The following is a 12,868-nucleotide window of genomic DNA, read 5'->3' on the forward strand; positions in this document are numbered from 1 at the left end:
TTCTTCTTCAGACCCTGGCTTATCAAATTCATTCAAGAGAGTTAAAGTTACTCAGCTGTAACTCCTTTATCAGCATGCTAGCTAGGCTGATAGACTCCCGGGTAGACCGTTGTTAGGTTCGTTACAGGCGTTCTTCGCTTGGACAAGGAGTTATTTACCAATTAAAACTTCTTGTTGATGCGACTTGTTTCAAGCCTCGTCCTTTGCCGAATCCATGACCATCTACCGCTAGCGTGAGTATATAAGATCTTCAATGAGTTCTAGACCCGTCAGAAGCGATCCGAAGCGCGCATCTTGTGTAATAAATGGCTTTATTTAAATTAAAACGAAGCAAGTACTTAATAGAAGAGTATTTGCCTTAGACCGTGAAAAGACCATTTCGGGTTGTCCTAATATCAAAAAAGAGTCTTGGTGTGAGACCATTCAGATATATACTTTCATGCAAATCAAGCTCTTCTTCATGTGAAGAGTTTTGCAAGAGCACTTATCTCTGAAAATGCAAATGACTATCGTTATGCAATCGATGGCACGCTGTCGGTTAGAAACTCACGTTTTTGAGCCAGTTTACTAGAAAAAACAAGTTTGTACCTTTCAATCCTTTATTCAGCGATCTAAAACTGGATAGCATGGACAGAATCTTGTTTTACATTCTACATGGCTGAACTAAACGACTGCAATGACGAGACCTGACAGCATAAATGTTAGCCTTTTTTTTCGGGAGCAGGCCGCCAGAGAAGAGGACTGAAGTTTCACGTGGACGTTAGCCGGCCGGAACCGGTTAAACAAGTTTGACAAGTGGTCTCTCTGTTCCTCTGTTGCCCCGGTGTAAAGCTCTTCTTATGAAAATGAGTTTGATTTGCATGAGAATCAAATGTTCATTAAAATGCGTCAGTTGCTTCAATGATCCGATGAGAATTAAATTACATATAGCCGTTTCGAGAAATATCGCTTCATTTGCACTCAGCTCGCTGCAGTGAAACACGACCTTCGCAAGTCTTCAGACCTCTGCACAAGCCTAGGTCCTACACGTACACGTCTGTAGGCACCGATCGGAAGAGCAGCTATTTAAGAACGATAATCACCTGGAAGAAGGTAATTACAAACTTTACTTTATGAATTATTTTCCCTTTTTTTATCAGGACAATCAGCGGCAAAAAATATTCAGTATCATTGCATAACACTGCAGTAACATCTCGAAAGCTTTAGACAACACCCAACTAGGACGGCGTAGTTTTCATTAAAATAAAAAATAATAATAATAATAAAACCGACGACTAACGTTTGGTCTATGGGCCATTAGCGTGTAACCATTCAGCTGAATATAATTTTTCAATCTTCTGTCCGCCGTACGATATTGGAACCTAGTTTATGTAACCCTTTCCCTTTCTTACATGGTTTGGGTTGGTTCTTGCGAGGCCCTCCCTAAATAACCATCTATTTCTGTGAGTTTTGGCGTACATTTGTTGTACAGTTGTACAAGAACAATGTTTTCACACCTTTCTCGCGCGATAGCATTGAGTTAGAACCAAAGTTATGCAACTCCTTTCCCTTTTCAAGGCGATTTGGATTAGCTCTTTGCCAGGCCCTCCCTAAATAAGCTTTTTGGTCGTTTTGGCGCTTACTTGTCGTGAAAATCATGTGGCAAAGAAATAATATTTTTCACATCTTTGTCGATCGATAGCTTTGTGTTGGAACGTAGATTATGCAACCCTTTCCGATTTCCGTCAGTATATAAAATTGTGCAGTCATATTGCCGATAGAATAATTTACATATTGCCACGAACAAGTTGTCACTTGACAGCCTTCACGGCGTCTCCGACTTTTTTTTTTTTTTACTTTATTTGTGCAAATTTTCTGGTTCCCAGTTTTCGTTGAGGTGGTTGACTGATTTCGTCGCGTGGTAAAGTGCTAGACCAGGCGTTGCTAGGCGAGAATACTCCCTTCGGGGAACAGGCGTATAGTGACATCGAAAATGGAGCCTTAATCATTGTTTGTACCTATGACTTTGTAGAGAATGGCCTTTCAAATCTCGCACGTAACTCCTTCTCTTCTTACAAATTCGATAAAGTCACTACAAGAGAAGGTGTCTCGCTCAAATTGATTTTTCCGGCTGTTTGATGAATTCACTCCAACGGTGGCATCAAGCCAAGTTGCCTTGCAGCGTAATCGATGTACCATTACGTGAGACGGTTGACTGCTCAACCTGAATTAGCTGTTTTACCATTGTATTAATAAAAGCATAATTTGAATTTAACGTATGACTAGCGTCCTTTGTCTGATCCGGCCTCCTTCCCTTCACAAGCTTTTCCAGGCGACTAAAAGAGAGCCGAACCTGGAGCGCGATCGGCGATAGAAGTGAGCCGAGCCTGGAGCGCGAGCGGTTTTATTAACCGGTTTTATTTTTTCCCGCGGTTTTCTTTTCGCGGTTTAGTGTTTAGTTCGTTCCCTATGGCGCGGACTACTGGGCACGAGGCAGTCTGCTTGTGCGTTTCTATGACAAGATCCGGATTGGGTCCATCAGGGATCACTCGGATCATGGTACCTCAGAGGAACTCATGAATCCTTGCCCTGAGTGGATTTATACTGACTCCTTTGACGCACCATGATCCCACTGATCTTGGATCAAAAATCCTAACCACGGCCGGATCTTTCCAAATATAATGCTCACCTCCCTTAAGTTAGAAATCATTTTGAGGTTATTCGCGGGTCAGATTACACAACAATATCTTTTGAGCAGTTCTTTCAAGTGATGATGTTAATAAGCTGGAACCTCCAAGCATCGCCCTGCATCAGAAGGCCTGCGAAATAATCTTTCATCCAGCCACTGTTGCAGAGAACGACACGAATTATCTCTTGGAGCTAAGATATCTCTGTATTAGAGCTTTATTTTCTGAAAATCTTGCAGAGAAGAGATTTAATTTTGGCTGAAGTTCAGCGATGGCTGGCTCGCGCGCTCTTTTCCTTCGGTTCGTGGCTGGCTCGCGCGCTCTACCCACTGACTGAACCACCAGCTACCCAGGCCACTTCGTGTTCATCTGCAATTAGATGAGTCCGAATTTCAAGGAAAAATTCCTCCGTTTACTGAGGTGTCGTTACTCGTGCAGAATTAGATGCTTCCCATATCAAGATGAACGTCTCAAAGTAACTTCTGTCAGGTTTATGTCCGTAAAAAGTGCTTTATTAGTTTAATCAGTGCTTTAAAAGCAAGTAAAAAAGATGGAATTGACTTTCAAATGTAGTAGTAGATTAGAAGCTCCAACTCGATGAAATCGCTTCAAATCAGGCAGAGATGCGATCAGACAACAAATGACAAACAGAAAGCAACAGTCAAAACATGCCAATTTATACTTTTAGACATGAAACAGTTCGGTCCCATACGAATCGTCTGAATTAGGGGTGCTAAACGTTCTGTTCAAACCAACAATGCGCATAGACAATAATGCCAGTAGAGCATTCCTGATTCGTGTTCGATTTGTACAATTATGCGGTTTACATGTAGAACTCCAGTGGATTTTTCAGTGTCGATTATTGATCACGTAGGGCTGCCCATTCAATTCTTTCCGAGAGTTTTTATTTTGCTCTTATTGAAATAAATAGTTTTCTTAATTATCAGCAAAGATAGCACTTCTTACTAACATGAACCTGACAGACGTTACCTCGAGAAGTTCGACTCGATATTGGAAGCATCTACTTGTATCTACTTAGACTACTTAATTCTGCATGAGCAATGAGAACGAAAATCGATGATTAAATCGAAACAATGTCCTCGGCAACCGAGGGTACTTTTGAAATTCGGTTTCATCTAATCGTAGGTAGCTACAGAGGAATCTGTTTTGCCTTTGTTTCATCTTACAAAATGCGTTTTCGAAATGTACACAGCAACGTGGCTGAGGTCTTAACGGCATAAAACTGTTTGGCCTTTGTTTCGTCTCAAAGAATACATTTTAGAAATGTACACAACAATGCGGCGGATTATCTCTATGTCGAAATATCGCTAAGCTTCAGTTAAAAAAATATCTTTTCTGTTCAAGATTTTTCGAAAATATATCCCTAAATGGATATTTTAACTACAGGTTGGCTTGCAGGACAAATGATTTCTGAGGCTTTCTGGCACAGTTCGAAACGTGTACGGTTTCCCAGTGATGCCAAACAAAAACCCCAGCCTAATAGGTGCGCAAAGCAAACTGGCAGACAGAGGGTTTTTAAGTTTCTTCAAACTTTGAGAGGGTCTAAAATTGGAAAAATTTGTTGAAAATTAAATTTTCAAGTATGAGAGAGACAACACAGAAAATGCAATTGAAGTTTTTAACAAAAAGCCTTTGTACACTATTACAGCGATTGATTAATCCAAGGAGTTAACTGATACAAACTTTACAGTGGATAGAAGAAGTTCCGAGACGTGTAAACTGAAAACGAATGTAATGTAGTACATAGACGCGGTACGGCATGTTTGTGTAGCAATAAGGGTTGTGGTTGACTCGACGCGGTAGCATTTGCATACGGGATTTTGTGATCAAAAGAGTTAGGTCAATTTATGCTAAGTCTTTCTCTGCACTTAACAATCAGCACTTGAAAGGCCAATTGACATCACCAAATGAAAGTATTGCTCAATAGATATTGCTGCGTTATCTTTAACCAGTGAAATGACCTCACTCACTCGGGTCACTCAGACATTGGTGCATGCATGGGTGCATCAAAGGAGTTGATAATTCCACCCTGGGCAAGGATTCATCAATTTCTGTGATGTGCCATGATCCGAGGGATCTTGGATCATAAATTCTGATCTGGATCCAGCTTCCCGGAACGCACAAGCCATATAGCATCTCGTTGATTGATCTGACAACCATGGGCGTTAAGCATACCTTAAATTCAAATTGTGTTTTAATTTACTATTACAATGGTTATACATGAAGCGAATTAAGGTTGAGCAATCAACGATGTCGCCATCATTGCAATGGTTGATTGACTGCGCTGCAATCATGAAAAAGGCAACTAGTCTCGTTGTCACTCGAGAAGCGAATTCACCAAACCGCTGGAATAATCAATTTAAGCGAGTTACCGTCTCTTTCAATAATGGTTTTATCGAATCAATAAGAAGATAGAGTTTCCGGGGAGATAAGAGTGGCCCCTACTGCCAAAGTCATGTTTAGGTAAAAACAAAGACTAAGACCCCATTTTCAATGTCACAATACACTTTTTCCTCAGAGAGAACATTCCCGCCTAATATTGTTTGGCATTTTACCTACAACGAGTCCATGTAGTCAAAGTAAGCAAACAGTCTATGAAACAGCAAAGGGATTACTTGGTTGTTGTGCTGAAATCAATTTTTTAAAATCGATCGCATATATCATAATATTCAACGCAGGTTGGTAATCATCAAGCTAACTGTTGGAGCCAACCAAGACATTTGTGTGAAGTTGAGGAATATGTCTCTAAAGATGGGCAACAAAGACATAGAGATGAATGGTACTGAGACTGCAACTGAAAATGAAAAGGTAGGATACTAATAAATAGTCGTACAACCCAACTGAATTAATATATTGCAGCCAGAGAACCATCATCCCGCGTGTTCCAATACGCACTACCTGAAAAGTACCATGAAAACAAAAGTTGTCCAGCAAAGACATTGTCAAACAAAAGCATACAACGCGCGAAACGAATTAAAGGTATTAGAGCGGTTTTCAATTGAGTGTCGAAAGCAATTAGACAATTCCTTTGGTTTCGGTTTTGGTTTTACCATGTACGGTTCGAGATTGGCTGAGTAGTTTAACTGGTGAATAATTTTTTTTTTCGGTTTTAAGATACTCAATTCAGTGAAAACCACTCTATATGAGTACTCGCATCTTTCGGTTGATCTGCACAACTATAAACCCTCAATCTTGATCCCCTCTTGTTGATCTGCACTTTTGTTCTTCTTATAGTAGGGGCTTTGTTCAAGTTCTTTATCTATTGTTTCGTGTGGGCAATATCAAGAACCTTGCAAAAGGTGCAGGTCGCGCCCGATTTTTCAGTCCTTGCTTGATCAAAGTCCATGTTCTGTCAGTGTGTAAGAAACATGTGGCCATGCTTTGTCAATTTTTCTGCCCTGAAACACCGTAAATCATCAAGGAAATGCCTTTTAGCATTGTAGCATGCATACGCTTTCGTTGGCTCGTCTAAATGCCAAGTTTTCGACTAGCTGAACTTTTCTTCAAAAGGGAAAAGGCCGGTCATAGAGTGATGAATACTAAGTTGAGTGTAAAACGCTGACAATTTGGCCGCCCTCAACTAGCTAAATTCCCACGTTTCTCAGTCTTAAGTTAACTTGACTTATCTACTTCAGATAAGAACAAAGATTTCTTTCCTCCTATATGTGCGTCGAGACATTTAAGAAAAAACCGTGGCAAATTAACTTCTTCACATTTCTCCGTTTTCAGAATGCAGTATACGAGGCGGTCAACTCTCTTGGGCAACTTCCCTGGGAGTTTCCGGATGACTCTACAGTAACTGTGGATGAACTCGCCCGGAGAATCTTCGCTCATCCTATTATCAGCGACTTTCTCATCCGCTTATCTCGCTTAGATGTGTTCTCCAAAGAGCTGGCAAGCTCTTTCAGCAGTGATCTAGAGTTGCTCCTGCTAATCAGGAAATTGAAGTATTTTTACAATCAACCAACGTCCGCTGTAATACAGCAACTTGCTAGTTTGGTACCAAGGTAAACAAATATATAAATTTTCCTTTATTAATGCCCTAAATGAGAATGCCCACATGTTGCCATTGATAGATTCACTCGTTTCTTTGACTGTAGAGTAACGTTGCAAACGTTCGCCGTTGATCCCGAAATTTCTGGAATTCGTCACTTAATTTTATAGCGTTCTGCATAGTTAACTTTCCAAAGCAGGACTAAAATCCCTGCACAAAAGAAAAAACCATTGTGGCTATGAAATCAAACCGATGTTACGTTTCAAGATATATTTTGTAAATAGACTGTCAAAAAGTTAAAAAGGTCAATACAGTAATGACTAGACGATCGACCTTCTATGTTAAAAGTTAAGCGCTTTTCGATGTTGTTGTTGTTTTGCATATTACCTAAGTATACAATTAAAAAAATGTCTCTGAACGACATGTATATACTCAACACAAGTCTTGTGTTAATGCGCCTGTCAATTCACGAATTGGTCTATTGAACATTTGACTTTTCTTGTTACTTTTTGCAGAACTGATACCAATGCCGAGGCAATTTCCAAATGGAATCAAATCGTCAAGAAGTTCACCGCCTCTGCAACCGGCAAAATGCCAGTGCGCCGTTTACTCCAAGATATAGGATGCCCAGAATGCTACTTGGAGAATGCAGAACATCTGTTGAAGGTGGATCCACACGCTGTTTACCCTACATCCATTTACCGCAGATGTGACGGAGAAGTCCTGGCAAAACCAGACGCATCTCTGGTAGAGTGCACTATGAGATATACTCGGACGACGACAGCCAAGATTGTTAACGATGTGTTGAACCCAACCAACCCAGAGCTGAGAATCGTGTATCAGTCTCTTGGAAGGTAAGGGAACGTTGCAAATTCAGCAGTAGAACCCCGTTAATACGGTCACCAACGGGCCATGAAAATTTGGCCATGTTAACGGGGTAGGGTCAAACTTCATGACTGGTATAAATTGAGTGACGTCTTCAACAGATTTATCACAATAGCACCCCTAAAGAACTGTTCTTTAACAAGCATCCGGAATGCAGACGAAGCTAAAAAAATGACAACTTGAATCATTGGGTAAAATATTAACAATGAAAAGATGAACATAATTGGTTCGAGTGCCGTATAAACTGGGTGAAATTATAAAGGATTATACAGGTTGAGATTTCAGAATGTGGCCGTTTGCCGCATTAACGGTTTTTTTTTTAATAAGAAAATGTATGGCTTTTCCGCCGGGACAAAAAGAGGTGATCGCATTAACGAGGTGACCGTATTAGCGGGATGACCGTAAGGCGTGGTTCCATTGTCGATGTAGGGCTCCTATGCCTCCAAAATAAAGTATGCTTCTACTCAGTAGTTAGGAAAGAGGAAAGGGTTTTAGAACCCTCTCACTGAAGGCCCTCTCGTAAACCTTTCAAGAGCCTTATTAACTTTTCTTTTCATCACAGATGTGTAGCACTTGTGGACAATGTTGTCGATGAACTCTACGGCGAAGCAATTCAGACCTATTTCGACGAGAACTGCATCAAGCTGCAGAAGTTGGTCGTCCCTTCGGGTGAAGTCGACAAAGACATAAAAACAGTGCAGCAGATCTTGGTCGAACTAATGAAGCTGAAGGTGACGAGAAATGAACCTGTTCTTGTTGTCGGTGGAGGCGTCATACACGACGTCATTGGCTGTGCCACCTCGTTGTACCATCGTGACACACCTTACATCATGCTGTCCACAAGCATCATGGCTGGCATCGATGCTGGACTGTCGCCTCGCACTGGTTGTGACGGATTCGGTTTCAAAAACCTGTTCGGGTCGTACCATCCCCCGATTCTGACGATAACTGACAGAAGCTTTTTTCGCACCCAAAATCGCGGCTGCGTTCGGCATGGCATTGCTGAGATCGTCAAGATAGCAGTGGTTAAGGACGAGGAACTCTTCTACCTACTGGAGAAAGAAGCTAGCAATGTTTTGTGTACCAAGTTTGGCCTAGAGATGCAAGATTTCCAGGGGGACAAGAAGGCTTTTCAAAGTGTCTGCGATCTCATCATCGGCAAAGCTCTTGAAAGGTATGTGAAGTAATTGCGATTGGCTTGTTAGTCAACGAAAATGTAATACTCTATAAACCAAATGCCCTTTAGCTAAAGAACAACTTGACCCAGTTTATAGAACTCATTTGTTACTCATGAAGCTTTTTGTTTTAGTTTCAGTTTATTTAACGTGGCCGGCATAAAGGAAAAATAAGATGAAACCCTAATATATAACAAAGAAATAAGGTTGAATAAAGAGACACAGAAAGTAGTGAGAGGGTTTACGAAGGAACTATAAGGCTCGGAATATTAGGCCCTCTTTTTGTAAATCTTCTTAATCTTAATCTTCTCGTCTGAAGCGAACTGGACGATTATAGTTTTGATTTTAAAACGAGCAGATCCTTATAGCTTGTCCTTGTTATTTTAATAAGGTCCTTGTTAAAACAAGGACCTTGTTACATAACTACCCATAGTAATTTATTTATTTGTTTCCATTGCAGTTACATGAGATCCGAGTATGGCAATACATGGGAAGCACACCAGTGCCGACCACACGCGTACGGCCACACTTGGAGTCCTGGTTACGAGCTGCCTGCGGGAATGCTCCACGGTCATGCCGTAGCGACCGGAATGGGGTTTGGTGCTTACCTTTCTTTCTGCAACAACTGGATCACAGAGCATGAGATGAATCGCATTTTGAACCTAATAAGCGTCCTGGAACTATCTCTATGGCATCCAATCATGAAAAACTCGGAGATAGTGTACAAAGCCCAGAAGAGCGTGATCGAGAAGAGAGCTGGCAACCTGGTCGCACCTGTTCCTAAAGGCCTAGGAAAATGTGGCTACATTAACGAAATGCCGTACGAGCTCCTTGACAAGAGGCTGGGAGAATATCGGGAGATCTGCCAGCGGTACCCAAGGCAGGGATTAGGAATTGAGGTCCACTGCAGGGATATTGGGCTCGAGGACCCCGCCACTGTGGGAGACATTAACAAGGCCCTTCCCGATGATCCTAACCAGAAAAATGGATTCCTGTGTAATGGGGACAGTCAGGAACTCAACAACAATGGTCTTACTGTCTGCGAGGCGTAGACATATTTACTTAGGTAAGAGTGAGAACATTTGAACGCCTTGTTACACGAAATGCACAGCTCCATTCAGAGAGAAGTCGGAGGACATCATGACCCAACATGATACAAAAACGTGTTGGAAAGCCGGTGCGGTAACCATTGCAGCGCTTGTTAGTGCTTCCACAATTATGACTTTAAAGTCTACAAAATCTATAGCCGCTCTTAGCAATCAGTCTCCAATGTTTTGACCACAGATGAATAGATGCACACATTGGGGAAAGGGTTTAACATAATAATCTTGCAAATAAGTCACCCTGTTTCCTTTTTCTCTTTCTTATCCCAGGGCCTTTAGTAAATTTATGCATAGTAAAACACCACAATCTCGAAAGAAATTGAAACAAAAAAACAATCAATAAACGAGATTAACAGGTCCAAGTGAAAAAATATGAGCCCATATAACAAAGAAACACTAGGAACTGTCTAGCACTTCAAGACGCTAATCATGGTCTTATTTTATACACTGCAGGGGCTGAAGACACTACAATGACCGAACGAAGATGACACGTGCATCTTGATGAGATGTTAAGAACGCATCTGTTTCAGTCATGTATTACCACGCCTACTATATATATATATACCAAACCAGCTAGTGGATAGTGCTTTTAGCATGCTTTTAATATATCAACCGTTATCTCTGTGTATTAGCCAGTTTCTATATATCAGCAGGAAAATCACGCAGACTAGTCCATCAGGAATTCATAGTTTTTGAGATTTCCACTGTGTTTATGTCAAAATTGTATTCATCACTGAAGTATCCGTCATCTTTGGACTGGTTCTTACGATGAGTAATTGCACTCGGTGATTACTTGATACTTTTGTCAAGATTGTCAAAACCTAATAGGTCTAGCAAAGAATATTTATACAATGATGTATTGTCTATTGTATAGATTGGGATTAAAGTGCTGGGTAACTTTAAAGTCATTTGTATGGTCGGAAATGACTGATTGGCAGACTGACTGAATCACTGAAATGACCGACTAATGTTCTGATTAACTGAATGTCAGACTGTTGGAGTTTCGGACTGTCGGACGGTCGGATGGTCTGACGGTATGATTGTCTGACTGTCTGACTGTCTGACTGTCTGACTGTCTGACAGTCTGACTGACTGACTGACTGACAGATCGATGGTCTGACCGACTGTTTGACATACGGTCTGAAAGGCTGTCTATCTGACTTTGACTGAATGACGGGCTAACCTACTAAATGGCCCACCACTTTATTGACCGTACTGGACCATCGCTGCAAAAAGAACACAAGCCTGCTTGTCAAACAAGCAGCTTTTCGCTCTACTTTCTTCTTGAAAATATTATCGTCCTTTCCGCATCAGTGTCGCGTCGCCATGTGGAATATATTTTTATGTCTAAAGATGACTGGTTTTTCCAAAAGTGCTCTCTGTCAACTGCATGGCGACGAAGGCGACAGCATATTTGGAGTACTTTAATTATTTTTAGAAGATACACGATTTATTTTTTTGTATCCTACATATTCGTAATTTGTTACCAAAAGAACTTACATTGACAAGTTTGTATCGACAATCTTTTTTTTCCAACATTGACATTAATCTTCGTGTATTTGGTAATGTTTACATTTCGGTCATCTAACTTTTATCGAAAGAGGAAAAACGGCTATCCAGTTTGAAAAGAAATTTTTGACTCTTAACGAGAGAGTTAACGAGAATATTATTTAGGTCTGTTAGGCTTTTTTTTCTTGACGTGAGGTTTTCGTTGGCTTGGGATGGGTCATTTGTGAACAGAACATAGAAAAACGCAAACTTGCGCGAAAAACGGCTGATGACAACTGAGAAACAATGAAATTAATTTTAAACTGCCAAACTTATTTCCTTCTTTTGCAAACCATCGCACTGCCAACAGATGAACTCGGCAATATGGTGATGACATTAAACTGGCATTTGGCTATTCCCCGCTCATTACAGGTTCGTAAAACTGCCAGGGAACCGTAATTAAAATATACCGAGCTTTCGCCTTGTTTGGAGAAACTTAGTCGCCAACAACTGTTGGTAACTTTCAAAGTGGAATAACAGATAAAACGCTCTTTTTTCACTAATCGTGCACAGAAATTGACCCCATTGCAGATTTAAAAGAGACCCTGGAATGAATTATCTTCGTGATATTTTCCCATGTTATAGTAACTTGTCTCCTTCAATAATTGAAGTATCTGTCTTTTATCCTGGTTGGAGCCAAGTAGGTGTAGTTATATTATTTATGTCACATACACCTCATTTCTTCACCCGCGAACAAAACATCTGCTAAAGTTTGGATTCTTTCATCGTTCAATTCAATGAAAGTCAGTTCCCTTTGTTTCTAATCTTTATGTCTTTATCTCTTAATCCGTCACTCGTACGTCTGCGAGTTAGGAGAGTTCTGGTTCAAGTAACGTATCAGACGGTAGGTTTTCCGCACAAGCGTGCATGTTGAATTGCTCAAACTCTAGCAGCAACTTGAATCTCGTTCCAATAAGCCACTTTCGATATATTAAAATTCAGCTTTATAGTGAGGCCTAGAGGACACAAAGAAAAAAAATGAATAAACATGGTCATTCAATGTCCTTTGTTTGTGTCCTCTAAGCCTCACTGCGAAGCTGAATTTTAATATATCGAAAGTCGTCTATTATGTTGATGGTATTAACATGCAACCTGTCATATCGCTTGATCATATTCAGCCTGATTTCAGTAAACCACATTTCGTTAGGCGCTTTTTGCAAAAAAAAAAGTTTCTTCTAGTGGATATGACACTTGGGTCTGAGATGGGGATTTTCATAGTGACGCTTGCAGTGTTTTGGATTCTTTTCATCGAACGGTGCGATCATGCACGAGGTGAAGACGTTTGTGTTGCTAAGCGGTTTTTCTTAAAGAAAGCTCCAGGTAAGTCACTTCAAGTGCAATGTTTCTTGTGAATGAAGTACGACTTGTATTTCTGTTAGAGGCTAAACCCGGTTTTAGTTGTTCCAGACGGTTGCAGTTTACGCAGATGAATCAAGCAGCCCTAAAAATCATTGGCCATAGATACAGGCCTGTTCT

General features: G+C 40.7%; 1 protein-coding gene across 1 annotated transcript; it reads left to right on the forward strand.

The window, feature by feature from the left end:
• Positions 1–601: 601 nt before the first annotated feature.
• LOC145484724 (demethyl-4-deoxygadusol synthase-like) lies at positions 602–10,758 on the forward strand. The gene is made up of 7 exons (XM_081463353.1): positions 602–1,092; positions 5,366–5,495; positions 6,417–6,694; positions 7,197–7,535; positions 8,129–8,740; positions 9,202–9,807; positions 10,298–10,758. The coding sequence occupies exons 2-6, from the start codon at positions 5,427–5,429 to the stop codon at positions 9,791–9,793; spliced, it is 1,890 nt and encodes a 629-aa protein (XP_081319479.1). The 5' UTR covers positions 602–1,092; positions 5,366–5,426; the 3' UTR covers positions 9,794–9,807; positions 10,298–10,758.
• Positions 10,759–12,868: the final 2,110 nt, after the last annotated feature.

The sequence above is a fragment of the Orbicella franksi genome, chromosome 4 (assembly GCF_964199315.1).
Source record: "Orbicella franksi chromosome 4, jaOrbFran1.1, whole genome shotgun sequence".
In the NCBI taxonomy this organism is placed as follows: domain Eukaryota; kingdom Metazoa; phylum Cnidaria; class Anthozoa; order Scleractinia; family Merulinidae; genus Orbicella; species Orbicella franksi.